Below are 27704 nucleotides of genomic sequence, written 5' to 3' on the forward strand. Positions count from 1 at the left end.
TCCATCTTGCCTTCTCTCCTGCCCCCTCCCCTTTGGGCCTTCAGCTCTGTCAGTTCCCTCGTACTCTTCCTGTGCATCCCCAACCCATCTTCTAATCCATCACTGGGTTGATCAGCTAACCAGCACCTTAGACCTCTCTCCCCATTTGTCACCTCAGATAAACTAGTAAAGGAACCAATCATTTGAAACAACTTCCAACAACTCGTTTTTTATAAAGCACTTTGGTCTTATCTTCTTATTCCAAGTCTACAGCAGGTTTATAGCAAGGAGGAAAATATATAGCTAATAAAAGTTTTACAAATTATCTATTTCCTCATGATCTTGCAAAGGCTCATATTTTAATATATACATTTTCATCAACTTTTAAAAACCAAAACACTTCCTTATTTATTTTTGTTTTTTATTCTAGTTATTTATTCATTTATTTATTTTTATTTTTAAACCCTCCCACCCCTTTTTTTGTGAGACAGAGTTTTACCATGTAGGTCATCCAGGCTGGCCTCAAACTTGGGATTCTCCAACCTCTGCCTTCCAGCACTGGGATTAAAAGCCCTTCTTTTTACAATAGTTTGTACATACACATTCTTTCTAAACTATTTTTGCTAATTGTATTTTTAATTACATACCAATTATTTTCTTAAACTCTTAATAAATTAATTTTTGCTCATTTCAAAAACATATTAATAACCACATATATGTGTCAACAATTTAAAAAAAGGAGGCCATGAATTTAAAAGAGATCAAGGAAAGTTTATGAGAGGGTTTGGAGGGAGAAAGGAAAGGGAGAATGTGATATTATAACCTCAAATATAGTACTTAAAAGTACATTAATCATAATTTTTTGGCATTTACCAATATTTTTCATTCTTTAAATCTTCATTTCAATTAACTTATCATACAGAATTCTATTTCTAGCAATTTCTTTCAGAAAGAGTACTTAAATGTTTATATACTGCATATTTAATTAGTTACCTGAAGACAGCTGTTACCTTTGTATATGAAAAGTCTTGGATTACTTTAAGAATTTTGGCAGCAACCAATAATATTTCACTTCCCCCTGATACTTGAATAAAGTGGAAAATCTGAACATTTTCTTCCTTTTTAGGTAACCCGTGTTAAATGCACTGACGCTTTTTTTCCCATGCTTAAAAACTATACTGGGCTGGCAAGGTGGCTTGTAGGGAAAAATGTCTGTTACTGAGTCTGATAACCTCAGTTCAATCCCCAGGAACCACAAAGGAGAAAACCAACTCCTACAAGGAGTCCTCTGACATGTGTGCATGTGTGCGCACACATACACACTGTGGCACATGTACACCAGCACACATACACAAAATAAACAAACAAATAAATAAATGTTAAAAATAAAAACGGTTAGTGAAAAAAAAATCCATCTTCTATTTGATTAAACACAGCAGTGCCTGCACCTCTCCCCCACACAACCACATACAGTTCCTATGGATACACTCATGTGTACACTGGATACAGTGTACCCGCTCAGAGAGAAGACATGGTAGGAGGCTGGAAAGTAGCAACTGGCAGGGCTTGAGGACTTCCTCCATAAGGGCTGACCCTATAGGTAGCAGAGTCTGGTCTCCTGTGTTTCAAGAGCTCTCGTAGTGCAGTGTGTACAAGTCAGCTGTAAATACTCTTCCTAGCCGCACACACAGTAGCACACACACAGCGCATGCAGACTCATGCACACACATAAATAATTACAGTTTAAAAAATTTTTAAAGAAAATGAATTTTAATAATTTTAAGTATTTCATTAATCTTGATTAATATTATTTTCTGTAGTCTGTCATTTTCTGGATTTCTAATAAGTATTTTGGATTACCTAGCTCTATCTTCAACCTCTCATCAAATCTATTTGTACAGCAAGTGGTTCTCTTGAAGTAATCATTAATAATGGTTCAATTTTCTCATTTATAGTTAATAACTGAAAACTAAAAGTTCTTTGCTAACAAGTGGTAGCTTATAGCATAGGAGGTCATCTAATTGAATTTATCCATCTAGGCTACATCTTTTGAAGCACTGACTCTTTTCCTTTGCTACAGTTTTGCTGCTTGCTAACTGGAATCAGAAATGAGGAGAAATGAGGTGAGTTCTCCATAGGGTTCTATAAATTTCCACTTAAATATTTCAAGTTCAAACAATAGAAACGAGGAAATTCAGGAATCACCATTTTCTTTGCCATATTATAATTATAGATGCCCATATAAATGTCATCAAGAAATGACAGGCTGGTAGAGCCACAGAGTCTAACCACAGAGAGCTTCATTAGCTTGCTACAACTATGAGGAAGGCTGCCTCCCTCCTGTGCCTCTTTCCTGAGCTACAGGTGTGCCTCCTACTTTAGTCAACATGAGCTCTGAGCACTGGGCCAGTCACAGTGGGCACCTGAGCACCAGGGTTTACCCTGGGGACTGGAACGAGGTGCTCCTGAAAGGAGAATCTAACATTTGCTCCTGTAGCAACTCATCCCTAGTTTTTTGTTTTTAGTTTTTCGAGACAGGGTTTCTCTGTGTAGCTTTGGAGCCTTTCCTGGATCACACTCTGTAGCCCAGGCTGGCCTCGAACTCACAGAGATCCGCCTGCCTCTGCCTCCCGAGCGCTGTGACTAAAGGTGTGCGCCACCACTGCCCGGCTCATCCCTAGTTTTATACTAAAGGCAAGCACAGGATTTTTATTAGTCTGGTGTCATACACACACACGCTGCAGGAGATGTGGAGGTCAGAGTTCAACCTTTGGATGTTCATCTCTAAATAAGTACTGGATTACAAGGGACTCTTGACTCAAACAAACAAGCAGACAAAAACTGACTGCCAACAACAGCAACAGAAGTGTTTTTTCTTTTTTTTTTAACAAAGTAGAAGTATTCCTGTAGCTCTAGGCTTTATTGTGTCTAAACATCAAGATGCAAATTCAATGTTTGATTAAACACACACACACACACACACACACACACACACACACACACACACACACACACACACACAAACACACACAGAGACAGAGAAGAGACAGAGAGACAGAGACAGACAGACAGACAGAGACACCAGGCCTTACTATGTAGCCCCAGCTGGTCTCAAACTCAAGAGATCTTGCTTCTGCCCCCTTGAGTTCTGGGTTTAAAGGTATGTGCCACCATGCCTTTACTTTTCCTTCCTTCCTTCCTTCCTTCCTTCCTTCCTTCCTTCCTTCCTTCCTTCCTTCCTTCCTTCCTTCCTTCCTCTGGCATTCATTCTTCCATTAATTCTGCTAGCATTAATATAGGTTTTCTCCCATTTTATATTCCTTTGACTATTAAAGTAAGAATCTAGGACTTGGAGAAAGTGGCAAATTTCTATTTAATTCAGAATCTTAAAATTACTGGCTTTATCAGCACCATTTACTATTCTTTCATGTGTATGGGTGTTTTGCCTATATGCATGTATGTTTGTGTATGACATGCATGACGTGCTTGAGGAGGTCAGAAGTGGGCATCAGATCACATGAACTCGAGTCATAGACAGTTGTGAGGCACCATATGGGTGCTGGAAATCAAGTCTGGGTCCTCTGGAAGAGTAACAAGTACTCATAACTGCTGAGCCATCTTTCTAGCCCTTCCAGGACCTTTAAAAAAAATATTAAGTACATGGTATCACATCATACAGATCATAAACAAGGTAAAAAAAATCATAAAATAAAAACATCTAGACTGTTCAGTGCACTTGATGTCTGCCCATTAAAAGGCTTGTTGATTGGATTGCGTTAAGATGTAGGTACACCGTACAAGGAATGAGAAATTCACTCTGAGGACGAGGTAGGGGAAACCCTAAGGACATGCTGCCCTATGAGATTCTAGAATTCACTTTGCAGAGGCTACTCCCATGTAGCAGATCTCACTGAGTCTCCTAGCACTGCTTTCTCTAACAACACACACCCAGGAGTCAGGATCCTAGCTACTCATAATCTACAACTGTGGACAGGTCACTTTTTGCCTCTACCTTCAACAAGATAAGCTTAATGACTTCTGTAAACCCTTGCAGTCCTAAATTTGTAGACAGTCTAGAAGCTTTCTTTTAGCACTCTGAAGGAAAGATAGGGGTGCTAATACAACAACTTACCTGTAGTTGGGAGTTCTATTTTATTACAGTGGTCCTGATTGCAGCAATATGTTGTCGTAACAGCCCCAGTTTTGGAAGATGGCGCACAAACAAATGGCCTGTCTCGAGGAATTAGGTCGATTTCAGCTATACACATACTGTTGTGTATAACTTTATCTGTGGTCTCTGTGACTGAGACAAAACAGAGACCATCCGTCTCACAGGTAAAATTATCTTTTGTACAGAGGTGGCAGAAACACTGTAATGCTGGAGAAAGAGAACAAAATTTTATTAGGAAAAAGAATCCCAAAGTTTAGTTTAAAAGTTTAACATTTACACTGTTAATACAGTTTTGATCTATTATAACACAACTTACGTACTGCTCAAAAAACAAACTTTTATTACTCTTAGAATGTCAAAGAATCACATATATATATAGAAGCCTAGGTAATTTAGTGAAATTTCAACCTAGGCTTTTACCCTCCCCAAATCTGCTTCCTAGAAAAGAATTACACATAATTTCATCTAGATAAGGCAAGCATTTGTCCTTCCATTTCAAACAAAGTAGAGTTATACTTGTTACTGGCCCTAAATTAGACGTCCACATATACACACCTCACACCCCTCACAGGTGACTGGGGAGCAATGTGTGAAAATACTGCCACAAACTCAATTCAGCCTAGAAATGTCATTTCAGTAGATTCGTAGCAATGAAGTTAATAGAAATAGATTCCTATTGAGCCACTGGTTTTCTACTCACTCTTGTGCAAACTCTAAGACATGTACCTTCTAACTATTATGAGGCAGACTATCCCAGGAACAGTTTATATATGCCAGCCACATGGGCAAACTAGCAACATGTCCACTGTACCTATTAGGTCTTTGTGGCTCAACTCTAGGAACGACCCCTTTATGGAAGTATCTGCTGTCACTGACATCTTCCCACATATACACCCATATCCTCTAATGAGGTTAGCTTACCAGAAATGCTTTTATTATTTCCACCTCTAAGAAAATGTAAGTTCTGTGGGGTCAGAGACCCATACCCATTCTGAAAATCCACCATAGAGCCCTATGCCTGACAGCAGCATTAAAAACTGCTTGCTGAATGAACAACACAAGAAGTGATCCAATTACTCAGTGGCAAGGGAAAAGCCCAGTTAGGTGGAATGGCCAACAATGAGGAGACCTGGGAGGTTCATTGTATCTAGAAAGGGAGTAGCTAGGTAGACAGCAGGCCAGAAGAAAGCTATTTTCCTAAATGGCTAGTGTGCTGTACTTAGCAGGCCTGAGTTCAACAACACAGCGTATTCCCAAGAGTAACGTCCTTGACTGGATGTAGTGCTGAGCCTCTAGGATATGCTCTCTGATAAGAATGTTTCTGTATGTATAAGGCTGTGGGTCACATAGTACCAATCTGACCAGATCATTGGCACTAACAATGTAATTTACAGAAGAAACCTATTTTTTGTTTGTTGGGATGGAGGCAGTAAGTTCTTAGCTCAGCTGTTATGCAGACCATAAGCCTATAGACTGTGATAGTTAATCTAGATCATCAACCTGACTGGGTTGAGAACTACCTAGGAGATTTGTAAAGCACACCTCTGAGGGAGGATTTGGGTTAGAGGTGGGGGGGGACCTGCCCTGAATGTGGGTGTTATTGTCCTAAGGTCTAGGGATCTGGGTAGAGTAAAATGAGAGAAAAAAAAGAGAGAGGGGGAGAGGGGGAGAAGGAGAAAGAGGGAGGGAGGGAAGGAGGAAGGGAGAGAGAGAAAGAGGGAGAGAGAGGGAGAGAGAGGGAGAGAGAGAGGGAGAGAGAGGGAGAGAGAGGGAGAGAGAGAGGGAGAGAGAGGGAGAGAGAGGGAGAGAGAGAGGGAGAGAGAGGGAGAGAGAGGGAGAGAGAGAGAGACCCATTTAAGATGCTCTGCCACACCCTCCCCAACTTGATGGCTACAATCTCTAAACTCTGAGCAGACTAAGCCCTTCATTAAGGCTAAGAACAGTAATCCTCAACTTGTTTCTGTCAGATGCTTGTCACAGTGATGCAATGTTTAACTAATACAATGGCTGGTGACTGATGCTCAGGAAAAGCCCTGAACACTAACCAAGGCTCAAGTGGGCTTCGCTGGCTGGAAGTACTTTGTACATGCTGTCACATGCCACTGCTAAGAGAAGAAAGTGTCCTGCTCTACTAGGAGGTGTGCTGTTTAGGGACCTAAACGAATACGATAGCTAAACTCTTAACTCAGGAACAGCAGGCTTTTCTTGAGCGGCTGCTTCAAAAGGTTGCTGCTGCAATCAGTACACTTGCCTGTTAACAAACTAACAAAATTTTATTTTGATCATTATAAAAAAACATTTTCAGAGCCAATGAGATGGCTCAGTGGGGCTCTTGCCACACAACCTGCTCACCTGAGCTCAATTCCCAAAACCCATATATAAAAGATGGAAAGACAGCATCAACTCTAAAAAGCTGTCTTCTGACCTCCACCATGTTCACTCTCTCATACACATAAATAATAATAAATTGAAAGAATATTTTCATTCTTCTTAAGAGTTCAGTCGTTTAACTCAACTCTACCCAAATATGAAGGGAATTCAAGAAAAGTAAGGAGAAAGAATACTGTTAGAAAGAGATTATGCTGATTTTGGCCAAGAGTTTTAGTTCTTCTCTCTGCCTAGTTAAACCCACCTTTCCTCTGCCTCTCATCCTTCAAGATCCTATTCAAAGATCCTTTCCACATGTAATCTCAAATCCTCCCTTTACATAATTGGGGTTTCTTTCATTTGTTCTCACATACCTCTGCATACCTTGAAGATGCATACCAATCTGTCTATAGGTTGTTATTAGTATCTCTCATTACTCTAGGAAGGGCTGTGTTTAGCCGTTTTGTTTTATTCTGGACTCTGAGGTAGTACCAGAAAAACAGATTTGCTAACTGGTTTCCCACACAAGAGGTCACAAAGAAGAGAAAAGCAGTCTATGAGTTACATACACATTTTCATTCCAAAGATAATCTATCAACAATGATAAACATTCTGAATCCTGAGTAACCGCCATCTCCACAAGCATTACAAAGCTTTCACAACTATTTCTACAGCTGTGTGAAAAGCTCATTCAGGTTAAATGTCCTTGTGACACACTTTACACACAGACAGCTTCAAGTATGTATAGAGCAAAAGCATACAAGTAAAACTTAAAACACAGGATCACAGGGTACTGTAGATCTGGTAGAGTCAAGACAGCTAGTACCACAGGTGTCCTGAATCCATGCAAGCCTTACACAAATCCCTTCTTTGTAGAAAACCTTGCAAACATTCACCAGCAATATATATGGCTATAACATTCAACGACACTTTCTGTTCTCACTTCCAGCAACAAATGGTTTAGAAAACCATTTAGTAAAGACTTCAATAATAGTATAATACTAGCCCTATCTTGCAGTAGACAAAACATCTCATTAAAACTGGTATTTGAGGAATGCTTGCTAGCAAGTGTTTCGGTTAGGTATGAGCTCTCATTATCCTGAACTTACCAACAAGCCCTGAGGTCATTAATACCATCTTGAAACATTACTGATGAGACCAGCCACTTGCAGCATTTATTATCACTGCAGTTAGAACAGTGAAACAGATACAAAAATAAACCAGACCTAAGGCCATTTGATTTCTACAATGAAAGAGAAACATAAATTGTCATGCCAAATAATTGTATTAATTTGCATTCTGCTATTTGTTGTTGTCTTTGCATTTAATTTACAGATTAAATGTATAATTGTAAATGAGCCCAAAACATTAAGTTCTATGCTTCCTGATTTTATGTCTACAATCTAAAGAACATCGTGAAAAATACACTTTGCAGTTTTCTTTTCAAAATGGTCAGTGTATGATGAAATTTTAAAAAAGCCAACACCGAAGGGCTTCTCTTATTACTCTTTCAACAAGAAAGGTCACTAGACAATATAAATATCATATAACACAATGCTTAGCCAGGCAAGGATTTATCTCTTGAGGGAATTTTAAAATTCCCTTTTTCTAGTCTAAATCAGATGACTGAATACAGGATTGCTATTATATGACATAGTAATACAGTTTGTGAAAAATTAAAATGGAAACTTAGCAGATTATCATAAACATATCAACTTAATTCTCATTTCTTACAAGTCCAAGTCTGTAAGCTAAGTGTGATAGTGTACACTTGTAATTTTAATGCTTAAGAGGCAGAGGCAAGAGGATCCCAAATTCCAAAACAGCGTGAGATACACAGCAAGACTGCTTTAAAAAAAGCAAGGGCTTGGGATGTAGTCAGTGGTAAAGCAGTTGCCTAGTATGTGCAAGGCCTTGGGTTCTACACCCAGCACCTGACCTCCCCCTAAAATTATAAGTGACTTTACTATTAGATAGATCCAGCTCCTGGTTTACCTCATTCCCCCTTTTAATTTTTTTCTTCATGTGTATGTAAGAGTGTCTGTGTGAGTATATGCCATGTGCATATGGGTGATTGAGGAGGCCAGAAGAGGGTGTTATAATAGGTTGTTGTGCACACCTGATGTGGGTGTTGGTAACAGAACTCAGGTCCTCTGGAGGAACATCTTAACCAATGAACCATCTCTCCAGTCTGCACCTTCTTCCTCTTTTATTAAAATAGGTCTCTGGGCTGGTAAGATAGCTCAGGAGATAAAAGTGCTAGCCACCTGACTTTTTTTTTTTTTTGGTTTTTCGAGACAGGGTTTCTCTGTGTAGCTTTGCGCCTTTCCTGGAACTCACTCGGTAGCCCAGGCTGGCCTCGAACTCACAGAGATCCGCCTGGCTCTGCCTCCCGAGTGCTGGGATTAAAGGCGTGCGCCACCACCGCCCGGCCGCCACCTGACTTTTGATGCCAAGAACCCAAGGTGGAAGGAGAAAACCAATTCCCAAAAGCTGTCCTTTGTGCTCTACTCACACACAGTGATGCACAGGCACTCATACCCATAGACACTCCTGCACACACACAAATCATTTTTAAGTCAAAGTAGGGGCTAGCAAAATGGCTCAGTGGCTAAAGGCATTTCCCATTAAGTCTGGGAACCTGAGTTTGATCCCCAAGAAACCACACAGTAGAAGAAAATGGATTCTTTTAAATTGCCCTCTTATTTATACACATTTGCAGTGGCACATTTTTCTCTTACACACATCACACTCCAAATAAAAATGTAAAAATATTTTTAATTAAACTAAGTCTTAGTTTCAATTTTTAAATATTTTTAGTATACAAAGCAATGAATGTTATTACTGCATTTTCACGCATATGTTTCATTACACTATATTGCAATTCATCCCCCATGTCCTCTCCTCATCACCTTTACCTTCACAAATAAGTCTCTTTTTATGTCACAGGTATTCTATTACCTTCTCACTTAAGATCCTTCACATCTTCACAGTCCCTGTTCTAAATCCAGCTCACACATTTAAAATCCTGCTTTCACATGAGAGAAAACATCTGTTTTTCTGTCTGGCTTACATGATTTACAGTTATATCCATTTTCCTACACGATACAGCTGAACAAAATTCCACTGTATACATGGACTATATTTTAGTGCATTCATCTGCTCATGGACATCTAAGCTGGTTACATACTTTACTACATATGTTACTACATACACAATACATACATGTAGTGCATAGTGCAACTATAAACATGAATGTGTAAGTATCTCTGCTGTCCCAGCTAGTTTTATGTCAACTTGACACAAGCTAGAGTCATCAGAAAGGAGGGAGCCTCAACAGAAAATACCTCCACAAGATCAGGCTTAAGGCAAGCCTGTGTAGCATTTTCTTAACTAGTGATTGACATGAAAAGGCTCAGCCCATTGTGGGTGGGGCCACCCACGGGCTGGTGGTTATGGCTTCTATAAGCAGGCTGAGCAAGCCATGCGGAGCAAGCCATGTGGAGCAAGCCAGTAAGCAGCACACCTCCATGACCTCTGCATCAGCTCCTATCTCCAGGTTCCTGCCCTATTTGAGTTCCTGTCCTGACTTCTTTGAATAATAAACAGTGATGTGGAAGCATAAAACCCTTTTCTCCCCAAGTTGCTTTTGGTCGTAGTGTTTTATCACAGCAATAGTAACCCTACCTAAGACATAAATTGGTACCAGGAGTGGGGTTCTAGAGGAACAGAGTATAAGGTTGAATACTGTAAGAATATGGAATAGGCTTTCCAATTTGCCAACACTTACAGTTACTGAAGCTCTCCTAGAAGCTCAGAGAATACTGAAAGTCCCTGGTGTGTTTTACAAAGTTAAGGAGACAAATGCATTTGATTATCATGATTCACCAATTGTGAGAGGCAACAGATTTGGTGACTCTGTATATAAAACTTTTGACAATTTGTGGAAAAATAAGGAAAATTATGATACTGGTCACTTGTTCCTAGGATCTCTAGACAAACTGACAAAGGAAAAGAATGAGCTCTATGATAAAATTAACCAATTTCTAGTACTTCAGAATACAGTGAAAGACAGCAATGGACTGAATGATAGACAGGTTCCAGATGTGCATAAACAGCCTAAAGGTTTCCAAGTTTCCACAGAGCTCAAATTGTGGAAAATAAAACTGAAGCCCTCATTATAAGATTGGCTGAATTAAAGTGAAAATTCAAGTCCCAGACTCAGAGAGTGTCAAGAGTTAAAGTAAGTAGTCTCTCTACCCTCAGCAGAAGATGTACGCCTGCTCTCACCCCCTGAAATAATGCCCTTTCTACTTCTGACTGAGGAAATTAACCTCTTGTTGTCTGCTAAACCAGCAGTGACTTTCTCTAAAGGATACACCAGGGCATCTGTGCTAAGATACAAAGTCCTTTGTAATCTACCCAGGAATGGTATGGCTGGGTCATATGGTAGGAATGGTATGGCTGGGTCATATGGTAGGAATGGTATGGCTGGGTCATATGGTAGGAATGGTATGGCTGGGTCATATGGTAGTTCTATTTTTTTTCTTTCTTCTTCTTTTTTTTTTTTTTTTTTTTTTTTTTTGTCTTTTGGAACTTACACACTGACTCCCATAGTGGCTATACTAGTTTACACTCCCAAAAGAGTGAATGATAAGGGTTTCCATTTCTCCACATTCTTACCACCAATTATTGTCATTTGGTTTCTTGATGGTAGCCATTCTGACTGGGGTGAGATGGAAACTCACAGCAGTTTTAATGTACAGCTAAAAATGTTGAATACTTTTTTCAAGTATTTATTGGTCATTTATACTTTTTCTTTTGACAACTTTCTCTTCAATTTAGTAACCCATTTATTAACTAGGTGATTTTTTTTTTGTTTAATTTTGGCAGTTCTTTATGTATTCTAGATATCAGACTCCTCTTTGATATATAGTTGGCATCCCCACCCCAATTCTGTAGGCTCTCTCCACTCTGCTGTATAGAAGGTTTTTAATTTCATGTGTTCCCACTTATCAATTCTTACATTATTTCCTGTGCTGCTGGACTCTATTACAGAAAGTTCTTGACCATGCCTATGTGATGGTTAATACTGACTGTCAACTTGACAGGATCTAAGATCAAGATCTCCTAGGAGACAAGCCTCTCAGCATGTCTGGAAGGGATTATCCAGATTAGGTCAGCCTTGAATATACCTGTGAGGAATTATCTATAAACGTCTGTGAAGGACGGTCTGTACCAGTTTATGAGGTGGGAAGACCCAGCCTAAGTGGATGGCACCATTCCCTGGGCTGGAGTCCCAAGGTGCAGCTGAGCATAGGCATTCATCATTCTTGGCTTTCTGACTGTAGTACAATGTGGTCAACTGCTCCTGAGGTGCTAAGACTTCCTTTACATGATGAACTACACCCTCAAGCTTGGGGCCAAATGAAACTCTTTCTCCCTTAAGCTGTTTCTGTTAGGATACTTTCCCACAGCAACAGAAATGTATCTAATACAACCTGTATCATGAAGTGTTTTACTGGCTTTCCTCTAAGTTTCAGGTTATACAATCTCTGCTCCAGTCTGAATTGATATTGTGGGTGCCATTTGTTAAAGCTTTTGAAAATGTTTCTGACACCATTGTTTACAAATGTTACTATGTCTATTTATGTCTATGTCCTCTTACTCTAGAAACTCATCTCTTCCTGCTTAGGACTACTGATACTTTGGGGTCTTTTGTGCTTCCATATGAAAAATTTTAGATTTTTTTTAATAGCTGTGGAAAATAAAGTATCATTGGAAGACTATCACTTGAAGGATATTGAGCTGAATTTGCACACCACTTTTGATAAAATTATCATTTTCACAATACTAATTCTGTTAATCAGTTAGTGTGGGAGGTCTTTCTCCTGTTTTTATTCTGGGTCTTTAAAGTTTTTATGGTAGAGTTCTTATCTCACTACTTATGTTTATTCCTATGCAGTTTCTGTTTGCTGAAGCTATTAGGAAGGGAACTCCTTCCCCAATTTCTTTCTCAGCATGTTTGTTAAGGATATGTAGGAAAGATACTGTTTTGTTTGTGTACATTAATTTTGTGTCCTGTTACTTTGTTAAATGTTTATCAGGTCTGAGTAACCTGGTAGAGTCTTTAGAGTATTTAAAATAAAGGGTCACATAGTATGAAAATAAAGATAGTTGGACCTCTTTTCCTGTTTCCTTTTTTCTCTTATATTATTGCTCTAGCTAAGACTTCAAGCACTATATTGAGTAAGATCAGACACAGTGGACACTCCTGTCTTGCTCCTGACTTTAGAGGATATGCCTATAGTCATTATCTATTATATAGCCTTTGTTATATTGTGGTATGCTTCTGTTTATAGTTTCTTCAAGGATTTCATCATGAAGGGGTATTGAATTCTATCAAAGGCTTTTTCTGCATCTATTGAGATCATGTGATTTCAGTGCTTATATCTAAGTTCTGTATTATATTTATTGATTTCTCTATGTTGCATCACTGGAACAAAGTCAACTTGTTCATGGTACATGATCTTAATGTGTTCTTAAATTGGGTCTGTAAGAATTTATCCAATTTTTTTTCATATGTTCATCAGAGAAATCAATCCACAACTTTCTTTTATTGGTTATGTCTTTGTCCAGTGTTATATGTCCTTGTCCAGAGTAATGCTGGCATCGTAGAATGAGTTTGGTAAGGTTCCCTCCCTTTCTGTTTTATGGAACAGTTTGAGAAGCATTGGCATTAGCTCTTCTTCAAAGGTTTGGTAGAATTTGACAGTGACTGTCTGGTCTTGGGCTTCATTAGGAGACATTATTACTACTTCAACTTTATAGCTTATTACATCTCTAATTTTATTAATTTGGATCATTTCTTCTTTTGTTTAGTTTGCTAAAAATTTGTCAATCAAAGAACCAGCTCTTCAACTGACTCTATGGAGTGCTCATTTAGCCTCTATTTCATTAATTTCTGTTTGGTATATATTATTTCTTGCTGACATTCCTCTAGGTTTGGACTGTTCTTCTGAGACCTTGAGGTTTACCATTATTTACTTGAATTCTGCTGATTTCTTACTGTAAGCACTCAAAGCTATGATTTTTCCTCTTATAACTTCCTTAGCTATATCCCAAAGGTTCTGGTTGGTTTTTTTTTTCCTCATTTTCATTTAATTAAAAGAATTTAATCTTTTTCTATCTGATTTCTTCAGTGACCATCGTACACATAAAAGTTTACTGTTCCATCTACAGTATTTCAATTTTTAAATTCTTTCATAAAGAAACATTTATATGCATATCTAAAAAGTGATAGACTGTTATTTCCTTTCTTCTACCCTAAAGCCCAAGTTTTACTCCCCAGTCTGCAATATTAGGCCATTAAATTTAATTCTGCCCCCATTCCATTTAGTTATTTTATTACTCTCAGTGCATCTCAATATACAAGGTGCCAGGTATAGCAAAAAATAAAAAAACATATTTGCATTTAAGTAGTTTCCTAGAATGGATAAGACATTAAACATACTTAAAACTCAGAATAATCAAAGTGCTTCGACTTGCTAAAGTAGAAAAGACAGGAAGCAAAGCTTCACAGGATATGCAAGTCAGAACTTGGAGAACGTATATAATGTGTTATACAAGCGATGATGAGAAAGCGATACTGCTGGGGTTTTCTTCAATGGTAGGATTTCACTTTTAGTTGTTAGAATCCCAAATACTCTAATACAATCAAATTCAAACAATGGTTGAAGACTAAACACAATTGTTTAATTTCACTAACAAAATGAACATAATTCCATTCCCAATCTAGCTCATCTCAATGAGATCAAGTCAGATACTGTAGACTAACATTTTGAAACTAATTACATATATATATATATATATATATATATATATATATAAAAATTAAAAAACATGTTTAGAGCAAGTCCATCTATTGACACAACGAAATTTCTTTTCTCAAAAGTTGTACTCAAAATTCCACTGTAGAGTCCCAGATTGACACAACTGTATAAAACTCAAAGATTGTAACTCAATTCTGTCATTTTTATATAGAAATCAATAGTTAGGAGACCAGTAATTATTAACAGCAATTATTCTACTCAGGTTATACAGATGGATGTGAATCCCCTCTGGATAGTCATCACAACATGAATGACTTCAGATCTCCAGTACCCCTGTAAAAGCCTGGTATGGTGGCACATGTCTGCAATTCTAACACTCAGGGCAGGGATGACTTGAAAATCATTGCAGACCAGTCAGTCTAGGCAAATTGGTGCACTTCAAGTTCAATGAGAGACCCTGTCTCAAAAAAAAAGAAGGTGAAGAACAACTGAAGAGGATACCTAATATTGACACACATACATATAAAGGAAAAACCCAACTGTGGCTCAACTGCAGAGCTTCACATTTAGACCCCTAGCCTGAGACTTTGTTACTGATTGCAAAGATAAAAACCAAACTCAGTGTTTAGTTCTTTTTTATTTGTTTGTTTGTTTGGTTTTTTGTTTGTTTGTTTGTTTTCCGAGACAGGGTTTCTCCGTGTAGTTTTGGTGCCCGTCCTAGATCTTGCTCTGTAGACCAGGCTGGTCTCGAACTTGCACAGATCCGTCTAGTGCTCTGCCTCCCAAGTGCTGGGATTAAAGGTGTGCGCCACCACCGCCCGGCGTACCTTTCCACTATACTGTCCAACTTGGTCTCTATTCACCAATCTCTGGGATTATGCAAAGCTTTAATTCTGAGACCCATATTTCCTTGAACTTTTAACATTCTAAAATTTGAATACATTTCACAATCAAAGTTACAAAAATGACATGGGGGGGGAGAGAATAGGGTAGAAACCATCACCATCCAACCTCCAGGACAGAAAGGTAAAACAGGACATTGCAACTTGGGATTGTTAGGTCTAAAGTGGGCCCCCCAAAATGGCAGTGCCACTGACAATGTCGTAACTGACAGCTCAGGCTGGACTCAGACTAGGTAAACAGAAAGACTGCTAGGAGAGAAACAAAAGCCTAAACCCAGGATTCCTCAGAAACTTGTGAAGGGGATTTCTGTTTGTAAGGAAGAGCCATTACTTCCCTTATCTGCCCCACAGCCAACTACCTTGGGTAACCAGGCACCCAGTTCCCTATTAACACATGCCTTTAACACATACTTCTGGCCTGCAGGCCTCCCTGATATTCTTTCAAGTTGTTGCAGCAGCCCCTGAGAGAGATAACCATGGCAGTTTTGAATTTCCCAAATAAACCTTTCTTTCTACCCAAAAAGTGGTCCAGTTCATTGATTTCACTGCACCTTTGCTTACAGGAGTGACCACAGATGGTACTGTTCATTTAATCAGCATTTTAATTATTTGTACTGATTATTTTCCTGCAACTAAGTCTTAAAATTTTGTTGGTTATTATATGTCTATACATAGATTCCACTATGATTCCACACTAAAAGAAAAGCTACTATGTTCACAGAGAAAAAAAAAATCAGTCCGATATCAGAAATATAATTACTACCAGTGAGGTTTTCAAATACCCTAGAGTAAGTCAGAATTTTCAAGGTTTCTAATTTTGATGTGATGTGAAAGACTATCAGATACCCAACACCTAGCATGTCAAATGAAGTGACTAATAAAAAGAGAGCAGTCCCCTTGGGTATCTTTCTTTACTGTACAGTGTGAGGGTGATCAATTCTAATTAAGACCTGACAAGTCCTTTGAGGCACAGCGGTCAGCCCCTTCTATCCACCTATTCCTCTACTCCAATTCCTCTGAGTCATCTACATTCCCCTCACCATTCCCAGCACCATGCCATGTCCCTCTCTCCTTTCTCTCCTTTCTCCCTCCCACCTCTTCTACCTCTAGGCACAGCATACCAGGTAGATTCTCTTCTTTCTTTCAATATGCTGCCTATCAGTACATACGAGACTACAGGACTGACCAACTTCTCCCTCCAGGTTACTCCAGACCTTGAGTTCGTTCTTTGTTTAAGACAGGGTCTCACCACGTAGCACTGGCTGGCCTAGAAGTAACAGAGGTCCACCTGCTTCTGGCTCCCAAGTGCTGGGATTAAAGCATGCACTATCACACCCAACTATTGGTTTGTTTTTTAAGGCTCTCAATCTTCTTCCAATCAACCCCCTTGAGGTTAATTACGCTGCAGCAAAAATGCCAAAGTGAGCTTGCTAAAAAATCATATAATATAAAGTAAATTTCTCTGGTTTACAAAACATTTTACCTCCAAATGTAGGGCTTTAAAATAAAAATCTGGTTTTCCCAGGAAAATCCCATTTATTCCTACCACTTTCAAATAATTTAAGCATTATTGATAATTTAAGTCATCTCTCATTACAGAATTCTCAACTACTTGTTTTTCCAAAAAGACTTTCATTTTCCTCAAGGCTCCACGAAAACAGCCAGCACAGTATTAAGTGGTAACAGAGAAACAGGCACGAATAGGCTATCCAATGACAAGAGGAGACTCAACAGGAAGGAGTAATACAACGGGTTTCCTTTGAGTTCAAAATGAGATCAGTTACACAAGGACCAGATAAAGACCTACTTAAGAGGTTTGGGGAATCTGACAACAGCTCTCAAAGAATAAACAGTATTATTAAGTGACTACATAGTAATAAGTGGCACTAAACCAGGCAGTAGTGGCACATGCCTTTAATCCCAGCACTGGGGAGACAGAGGCAGGAAAATCTCTGAGTTCAAGGCCAGCCTGGTCTATCCAGGACAGCCAGGGCTACACAGAAAAACTCTGCCTCAAAAAAAAAAAAGAAAAAAAAAGTGTCACTTGAACATAAACACTCAGAGATTCAAAAAAATTAAAGTAGGAACAGAAGTTACCCTGGCCATGGAGACAATTCCTCACTTCCTCACTTTACAGATGATTTTCTAGCAGTGGTACCTCTCTCTCTCTCTCTCTCTCTCTCTCTCTCTCTCTCTCTCTCTCTCTCCCCCCCTCACACTCACACTCACACACACCCCACATATCATGCACACACATATACAATAACAGTCAATAATAATAAATAAATAAACTTAAAGGAAGAAATAAGTAACATCAGCTTCCAAGGACAGGACTGGGTGTCTAGAGGATGAGTGGAAGAAGACTTTATCACACATCCATTTTGAAAGCTGTGTGAACTTCCAAAAAGATGAGTGTATTATACCTACGTGATGATGCTGAAAAAAATAAATGGAGGAAAAGAAAGATGGCTGCAGCTGCCAGCACCTGCTGCAGAGCTAGCTCCAAGGAGTCTGAGAGACCCATGGAGGCTCCAAAGGGTGACATGACAGATGGAAAAGGAGTCTGCAGAGGCTGCAATAGCTCCAGATCAACTAAAAAGAAAAAGGGAACAAGTCTTATGGAAAGATGCTTTTAAAAAGTGGACTCATGAAATTGGAAAGATGGTGGAACAGAGATGCATGCAAAAGAGAAAGATGGACTGCCAGCAGGTTGCAAGCACAAAGGTCATGCCTGATGAGCCACGGGGCTGCCAGCATGGATGTGCAGAGGCCTGGAACTCCCAGAGAAACAGGTCATTACTGAATAGGACCAGCCCTAAACCTGCCAGCCAGCTGGCCCCCAAAACAGAGCCACTGCCACTGCAGCACGTGCTACTTGCCTTGCTGTGACTGCTGCCCGCATGCGCATACGCCTCAGGGCAGCAGTCACTGAGGGCAGGGATGTGCGCAGCAATCAGGAGCTTGCATGCAACCTGCCTAGCTGCAACACCATCTTGACTCTGGGCAACAGCAGTATATCAGAGACGAGTCTTGGTTCAGTATTTATGGTGCTTCAGAAACCAGAAACCTTGAATCAGACCAATGACTCGTTGCAATGAATACTTGCATGTAAAGCTGTTTGGACAAAAAAATACACTGTGTGACACATTGCAGTTTCCAACGTCACTACTATGAACGAATATGTGACAGAGCGGTAGGAAAGATGGAGGAACGGAGTGGGTGGTGAATGAGCAGTGGAGAGAGGTAGTTACAGGTATGAGAAAAGGTTGTGGTGGACAGGGGAACATGCCCTTGCTGAGTAGGGCCAAAAGGGTGATGTACAGCAGCCTGGGGTTTGAATTCTGACTCAGTCCACCTCCCCAGTCCCCCAAACACACTGCCCAGCCTCAGGATTACACTCAGGCTCTGACAGGATGTCTGCGATGAAGAATGGTTCATTTTCTGGTTTGGACCTCCTCAAAATACCTCTATGGTCCATGCTGCCCTTGGAGGCCCCATTGGTATCTGTGGTCCACTGCCCCAGGCTGTGTTGAAGCCCAAGGTTAATGTGGATGTCCTTGGCCTACAGTAGCCAGGGGGCCATTTAATGTCTGTGCCCTGTGTTACCACCGAAGACCACTTGGATGTCCATGATCTGTGCTGATACATGAAGCCATGTTGATGTGGGTGGCCTGTGCAGCCACCTGAAGCCATGTTGATGTCCGTGGGCCATGGTCCTGCTGCGGCTGGGGACCATATTGATGTCCGTTGGCTATGTTACCACTGAAGAACATGTGGATGTCTACTGTTTGTGTTGCCATGGAGGACTATGATGGTGTCTGTGGCCTGTGCTGCAGCAGAGGGCCATCTGTGTTGATGTCCATGATCTGTACTGTCACTGGAGTCTGTGTGACAGGTGCTATTGCTAGAGACCATGTAGATGCAAACACCAGAAACAATGTGCAAGTCCATAATCCATGCTCCCACTGATGGCAACGGGCAAGGAAGCTACTTTTGCAGTGGTATCAATGACTGCAGATTCACAGTTGACAAAGAGGGACATAGAAGGCTTATGTGACAATTCATACCCCCTTGCCCCAAAAATTAACAGCCTAAATAGAAACCTATCAAAGACAACTCTTAAAAATTGTGAGAAAGATGCTGAAGTATAGCTCTCCACAACTGATGGCTTCTGGAAAGTGGAGAGCGGATGGGGAAGGACTCAGTTTTCTTTAAAGGGATGGCCACTGGGAGTTTGACCATGCTCCACTGAGTATATGGGCAACACAAATTGGACTTGGGTTTTTCACCCCCTCTTCTTTTTTTCTACGGGGGAGGTTGAGGGGGGGCAGGCCTGGGAAGGCTGGGAAGTGAGTGTGATCAGGGTGCATGATGAGAAATTCCTAACTAATCAATAAAATATAAAGTAATAAAAACATTAAGATGCTTCTCTATGTTCCATCTTTTTTCTCTACACTTCCTCCACAATTCTATGCCAACATATTCGTCCTAGGGAGCAGCTACTTCATGCCAATTTCAAAATTTTGTTCACTCTGGAAAATAATTTGCACACCTACACACACACAAATCCTTTGAAAAATTACCTTTTAATTCATTAGAATTTAGTCTAAGAAAATGAGAACAAAAATGTAAGCACATAAACGGCTATCAGTATTTATGACTGAAAAACCTGAGCAAAAGACATTGCAATGAGATTCTCAACTATGACCCAATAAGACACAGAAGACTGGTTTTAGCAGCATGTTTAAGGACAGGAAATGATCACTTTATTAACTCCATAGAGAGCAGGAAGTAAAGCTCCATGTGAAATAATTACAGTCTGCCAAGTTCTTCTTGGTTTTGTTCTGTACTCCTGAGTCTGGGTATGCTTGAAGCAGGCTGGTGTACTCAGCACTGCACTAGAACCTAAAAAGAAACAGGAAACTTCTGTTTCTGACAGTGAGTGATGAAACAACTAGATTTCTTATTTCTCCTAAACAGGCTTCTACACTTTTATTTGGCAGATTTCAATTTCATTAGGTGGTATTATAAGAACATAATCATTATGCATACAGAATTCAGAAACAAAAAGACTTACACTGAATCCTAACTGTACCAGTCAAGGGATAAAGTCAATCTGAAAAAGTCGCTAATTTATTTGAGCCTAAATTTCTTGACTTATGCTCTGTAACAGTACTAATTACAGAAGATTTGAGAGTTAAACGTAGATTTGGGCATTAAATATCAGCATAGCACCCAAAGCACTTAATAATCCAAGTCTGTTATACATTCATTCAACAACTTCTTTAGAACATCTACTTTATGCTGCTACCCATTTTACAAGTTGTGCAAATAATCAGAGCTAATCTTTAGACAGCTCTAGGAACCAATAATGACACAGAGCACAATATAAATTGTAGACACAAAAGCAGTGGGCACTCACAAGAGCTACTATCTCTCCATTCATGGAATTCTTCAGTAGTATCTGAACCAGGATGGCAAAAGAACTTTATTGTGGAAGCACAGAAGATATCTACAGGTAATACAATTTCAGTTACAACCCAAATTCACAGTGCTGCAATAGGTCCTGGGCATACTTATATGCAACACTCCTGAATAACAAGCTCATACCACAACTTGTTAGCCATGAAATATTCAGGCTGACTCTAGTCCGTTATTCTACCGATGAACAAACAGAAAGTTCTAAGCACTACACCAACAAATTCTTATTTATTTTGGAAAAAAAAAGAAAAGAATGCAAAAATCTATAGAGTTCTCACTGAAGGCGTAAGATGAAGAGCTCCACATTTTCCCTCAGGAAAGCAAGAGTGGCTGTAGGGAACACTGTTCCTTGGCTGTGTAGAGATGCAGTAGATCGTCCTGGGCTAAAAGCCTGAGGTATGAGATGTAACTGAAGAAGAAGACAGAAGTAACCACCTTCCAGAGCTGCCTTTGACTTAGGGTACAGGAAATAACACTTGGGCCAGAAACAGCTAAAGACCTATGGGACCGACTGCTGAAGAAATGATCTAGTAGTGTCATGTGCTTAGTGGACTTTCCCATAGAAAACAACAACATGTGTAACCCTACACAGTGAGAAAACACCCTTCAGAGGATGAGGAAGGTAAGACTGTAATGATACAGCGCGGGAGGCTTTGGTGGGTTGGGCCAAGGTGCTCCGCTGGGTGAGAGAGACATGCCATGCAGATGTGGCGGGCAGTGGCATGATACAGTGGAAAGTCATTCATACCATGCAGACACAGTAACCACATGAAGAGTTTATTATAATAGAGAGAGGAAGAGAGGGAAAGAGAGAGGAAGAAAAAAGAAAGGGAGGGAAAGAGAGAAAACAGAGGTGTGCATACCTCACAGCGAGAAAGGGAGGAGGAGGAGGAAGAAGGGAGGGGTTTTTCCTTAAAAGAGGCTTTACATCACAATGCAGGGCAGGTCCCCAAGGAGCAGGCCAGAATGCCAACAAAAGACTCTTGCCTGCTAGTTCACAATATGGAGAACAAAACACACCACTGGTGACCGCAATGCAAAGTACAGAGAGTATAGAAAAGGAAAAGTTCTCTGAAGAAAAGATCCTATACTATAAACTTGAGGAAAGTTAATGAAAGGCAAACCATTTGGGGGAGCTGACACAGGAACAAGTGAAATGGGCAGCTTAGCCAGCATAAACAAAAACTGATAAAAACCCACACATTCATTTAAGAAAAAAGGCAATTAGCAAACTGCAAAATAAAAGAAACTTGGAGGAGCTGAGCATATACCTCAGTGGGAGAGCCTAGCATACAAGATCAGGGTTCAGTCCCCAGAATTGCATCCAGAAGCAAGGCAGCTCACTGTACATCTCAATTCGAAAAGTAAGACAAGAGCATGGGAGGGCAACACTGGATACAGAAAGATCAAGCACACTGATTGAAAATGCATCAATCTTAGAAGGAACTAAAGTGGAAACATACTAAGATACCATTCTCCTTTTTGTCATTTTTCTAGTCACATGATCTCCTTTTTAAACTTTAACAAATATCTATTTTAATAATGTTTACAAAAAATAACTTAGTAGTTAATTGATAAAATCTATTTTTTCCTGCACTTCTATTTTCTTTGCATTTACTGAAATGTTCTATCTCCAGCTTGATCTCCAAACTTCTTGCCTTCAAATTTTCCTTTAAGTATTACTTTAGCAGAACTAACAAGTAGTTTTGGTATGTAAGGTGCATATTCATTTCTAGAGGTCTGTACTTAGACTTCCCTTAACCAAAGGGTTATTGAGAAAATAAAAAATTTCCCAGTAAATATATTTATTTTGCTATTTATTTATTATTGTTACAGTTAATTTCTAATTTGAGTGTTCTTTGTGGACCTCCATGTGGTAAACTTCCTGGAAAAATCCAGAAGAATTCTGAAAGAATGCTATTTATGATTACAAAATTGGAATTCATCAAATCTTTATTCCATACTTTGAATCCTGCTTTTCTTAATTTACAGCTGTTTTATAAATATCTTCTTATATTTTAACAGTTTTAGTCATATATACATATTTTACTAGCTACATAAAGATTAACAATGCATCTTGGGGAATGGTAGCTCTTATCAAAATAAAATACCTTAGCCGGGCGGTGGTGGCGCACGCCTTTAATCCCAGCACTCGGGAGGCAGAGCCAGGCGGATCTCTGTGAGTTCGAGGCCAGCCTGGGCTACCAAGTGAGTTCCAGGAGAGGCGCAAAGCTACACAGAGAAACCCTGTCTCGAAAAACCAAAATAAAATAAAATAAAATAAAATACCTTTAACCTTAATGTTTTGCAGCTTGATTGTTACTTTGTCTGGTATTAATTTTATTATAGCTTTTTCTTGTTATCAGATTTGCCCTTTTTAAAAATTACATTATTTTGAATTTTTTGGTGGCATTTTAAATATTTCTTGGGAGGGGACAGGTAGATTTACAGTCCTCTGGATGCATTAATACAATCCAAGAAAGTTTTCAAAAATAAAATAATTTAATCGTTCAGATTTACGAAATATTCATAGACTTACTATTTGTCCTGTAATTAGATTTTTAAAAGCCTCTTATGGACAGAGTTTATGGTGTTAAATAATTCTCTAAGACTTTTAATAAAAGAAAAAAAAGGTAGCACTCCCAACATTCAACTTTCTTATTCCCTGTCCTACTGAAGCAAATTCACTCTACCCTTGATTGATTCTCTCTCTATTTTAGCTTTACTTAATTCCCACTTGTTTGCAGAATGAAGAATTTATTGAACCTAGCAAAAATAGATGGTAGGCACTCTTAGAAAGCTTGAAAACTTAGTAAATAATAACACACAGTAGTTATACAAGTTTGTGTGTTCTTACCTTCTCTCATCTGAAATGTTATCTTCATCAGTAAAGACATTATGAAAACAAGCAGCTACAGTCCCTCCTACAAGAATGTAACTGAATTAAACCATTCAAGTTGATTTCTTAAGCCAGCAAAAGGAAGTCTCCAGTAATAACTCTGCAATATGTCTATACTATTTTAACCACTGACTCGACTCCCTTTGGGTAGAAACAACCACCTCACAGTAACTGAACTCCATTTGGGGTACACACTTGCCCTTTAAACCTAAACTAGCCGGGCGGTGGTGGCGCACGCCTTTAATCCCAGCACTCGGGAGGCAGAGCCAGGCGGATCTCTGTGAGTTCGAGGCCAGTCTGGGCTACCAAGTGAGTTCCAGGAGAGGCGCAAAGCTACACAGAGAAACCCTGTCTCAAAAAACCAAAAAAAAAAAAAAAAAAAAAAAAAAACCTAAACTATGTGTATAGGAAAGTCTAGGATGAGAGTAAGTTTTCAGACCCCCAAACCTAGATATCAAGAAACTTGGCAGTAGAAATACAGTAGGCTTCCAACTGCTACAAACAAGTGTGGTTACTGAAGAAAGCCTGTAATGGTAGGAGAAACATAAAGACCTCCTAAGGTCAGAGAAATGGGGGCCTTGGTATCGCTCGGAAAAGTGAAGATACAGCACAGAAGACTCTTCTTACAGACTTATGACCGTTAAATACAAGTCAACAATTACTAAACTCTAGCTATGGTTTAGAATGGACCACAGGTGATTACAACCACCTGTTCTATGAGACTTGTTTTCCCAGTTCCAGGGATTCCAAGCTAAATTAGAGGAAAGCATTCAGCTGCTTAGGGAGACTATTTCCTCAGGGCACACTCTTTGCAAAGCACCCTTAATTCTGGGCTTGTATTTCTGCCTGATGCCTGCACCTTCCCTACCAACCTCTTTCCTTCTTTACATTTCCCATCATAAGATAAGGGCAAGCTGAATTTGACTCAATTCCAGCACTCAAGAGGCAGAGCCAGGTGGATCTCTGTGACTTCAAGGCCAGTGTGCTCTACATAATGAGTTCCAGACTGACTGGAGCTACACTGTAAGACCTTGCCTCAAAAACAAACAAACAAACAAACAAACAAACAAATAAATAAATGAGAGATGAGATCTAACTAAAATAATTGGTCTTTTCTGTTTAATAAAAAGATAACATGGAAGACACAATGGTAATCATGAGTGTGAGAACAAACAGACTTACTTTTACATTCATAAGGACAAGAGAGAAGACAACAAAAGTAAAATACACTAAGAAAAGCAAAATAATAGACGAAGGAACAATTAGTTCATTGTTGTGGGATATTTTGATCATATTCTGACACTCTTGAGACTGCCAATAAAGCTTACTTTGAATCAGAGGGCAGGGCTAGCTACTAGCTGACCAAAATTAGCCACAGAGGTTTTGGAGACCCGAGTACATATAGAGACACAGGAAGTAGTAGGATAGGGCTTACAAAGATTCTCAGCCCTTTTGGATTGAGGAAGGGGAAAGAGAGAAGGTCACTGGCAGCTTCTCTGTCACTTCTCTAATCATTCAGGTTCTTTACCCCAATATCAAACTCCTGAGATTTTATTGATAAAGAATAACTAGATAAACACTTCAGTTCATAAGAAAGCAATCCATAAGCCAGGCCCAGTGGCTTACAGGTTCCAGCTACTTGAGAGGTTTAGACAGTAAGATCACAAATTCAAAGCCAGGCTAAATAAGATCCTGTCTTTACAAACAAAACAATAACAAAACAAAACAACAAAAACAATGCTAAAAAAAAAAGGGCTAGGAATAGATATAACTCATCTGGGGATAGATGAAGTACAATGGTAGAGGATTTGCCTATCATGAGTGAGGCCCTATGCTCAATTCACAATACAGAAATAAGAAAGAAATCCACCATGCTATGCTTTGTCTTTAATTACTTGTCAGTACCAGAACCCGTTTTGCAAGGCTGTGTGGGGCTTGCAATCAGAATATCTTTCCTCACTGAGGAACACAAGCAAATTGGCCCCTGGCTTGCAATTTTTTTCCAAATATAAAATTAGATAAAATAACTAAAACTACTTTAACTATTTATTTTGGTAAAAATAATTACGTATAATTACTGTTGAAGGAAATCTATAATAGACCATCTTGATGTTTTATTTAAATCTGTTGCACATTGAATAACAAAATTAAAATGTCAGTTTCTCAATTGGAGAATACTCAAATCAACAGCCATGTGCTAAACAAAGAGACTCAATTAGAGCACATTACAGTTCAATTTAGAAATGAATAAATCAAGCAAAAAATATATATGCACACACATACAAATGAGAAGCCACTGTTGCTTCTCTTTTGTCTCTATATTCTGAGTAGGTCTGACTACATCCTCCATGTTCACTGCTCTCAAATATGTCCATTATTCCTAGATTCTAGTACAAAGGCTTTTCGTTTTTGCTTTTGTCACGGGATCTATTTGAATTTCAATGCATATTTAAGGATCTTATATTGTAGAAATGCAACAGGATGCCTGTACAAGGTGTCCTAGAACTATAAATACCCTATTATGTAACTAGTGAGGTCCATAACTCAGAAACCTAGATGGAACTATTATCCTGAAGCAAGTAATCAAAAATAAGGTGAACTTTAAGTTTGCCCTGTTGGTGAAATCAAGGAAACCCTGGAAAGGATCTAAAGTAGTCAACAACTACTTAACTAATAAGTAATAATAATAATAACTACTGCAATAAATAAATAAAATTTAAAAAAGAAAGCTATCCTTATAAGTCATGAAAAATAACAAACACAAATCATTCATTTCTCAGGGTGCTTACAAACAGATTCTGCTAAGAAACAAGAAGATTCCAGAATGCCTCAAAATAGAGAATGTTCCACAAGCTGATGTGGGTATCTTAGAGTTACTATAAGACTGGTAAAAAAAAGGGGAACATACTCTGGGTACATGTGATCTCCCCTCAAGTAATCAAAGCAAAGACACTCTCAACATCTGGCCTACACAAACCTGATGGAAGAAAAACATGACTGGTTCTGTTCATCTTTGGTGACCATTCTTTGATAATGCCTGCCAGATGGATACAGGCCAATTTAAGAACATTAGGAAAATGTCTTTATAAGCCAGCCCAAATAGTTCCATGCTGTTCTCTATCCATTATCCTCCAGCTTCTAGCAAAGCTTAATTCAAATGTCCCAGCTTTGCATCAGCTGTTCCACTGGTATTAGGGACTCATATGTCCACACTTGGATCAGAGCCTTAAATAAGGAAAATGGTGGCAGTAGGTACTAAACTGAACCCTAGGAAAGTGTTGAAGAGTGAGTCTTAGAACAAGAAATCAGGAATGCCAGGTCTAGCAATAACTTTGTACCTTGGAGATTCTTTGAGCACTGTAATCTTGCTGCTTGCTTGGGGGGTGGGGAGTGAAGGGGGCTGCTCATGAATTCTTAGTAATAGGCAGTGAGATATTCAGCTTCCTCATTTGCCCTTGCTGCTAGAAAATTAAGAGCTAACTAAGTGTTGTGCTAAAATGCAAAGCCTTCCTCAGCTACAGTGTTTTATGTCTTGTTTCCTCCTTTCAGCCACTAACTAGTCCTTAGGTTTCCCAGTCATTACTTCTGGTCTCATTTTAGTTCAAGCTAAATCCCTCTTTTAAGAATAGCCAGAGTACAAGACAATCAAGTAAAATATCTCAGTACAGTAAGAAAGTTACAAGAAGATAGTGCTCAAAACAGATTTTACCTTTTAAGTGTGTGTGTGTGTGTGTGTGTGTGTGTGTGTGTGTGTGTGTGTGTGTGTAGGTACAGGTACCTGCAGAAGCCAGAAGAGGTAGTGAGTGAGATCCTCAGAAACTGGAGTTACAAGTGGTTGTGAGCCACTTGATGTGGGTGTTAGGAACCAAATTCTGGTCCTCTGGAAATGTAGCAAGTACTCTTAGCTGCTGAGCCATCTCTCCAACCTCATGAAGATAATGCTCATCTTGAAACCATGAATCCTAGTGGGGCTTAACTTGTATACTGGCTAAAAACAGTAAGCAAGAAAGTTGGGGTTACACCAAAATACACAGAATTCTCCATGAGAAACAGCTTAGACATAATCAAGTCCA

At 39.3% G+C, this 27704-nt stretch overlaps 1 protein-coding gene across 3 annotated transcripts in view; it reads right to left on the reverse strand.

The window, feature by feature from the left end:
* Window positions 1–27704, reverse strand: part of Tgfbr1 (transforming growth factor beta receptor 1) — a 63877-nt gene that overhangs the window by 26423 nt on the left and 9750 nt on the right. For 2 of the 3 annotated variants that reach the window (XM_052716756.1, XM_052716757.1), the window contains exon 2: window positions 4112–4357. In XM_052716756.1, coding sequence (XP_052572716.1) covers window positions 4112–4357 — 246 coding nt within the window. Of the gene's footprint in view, window positions 1–4111; window positions 4358–7626; window positions 7744–27704 lie in introns of those variants that run through there. The other variant, XM_052716759.1, reaches the window with a different exon arrangement.

The sequence above is a fragment of the Peromyscus californicus genome, unplaced genomic scaffold (assembly GCF_007827085.1).
Source record: "Peromyscus californicus insignis strain IS unplaced genomic scaffold, ASM782708v3 Scaffold_5__1_contigs__length_169319896, whole genome shotgun sequence".
NCBI lineage: Eukaryota > Metazoa > Chordata > Mammalia > Rodentia > Cricetidae > Peromyscus > Peromyscus californicus.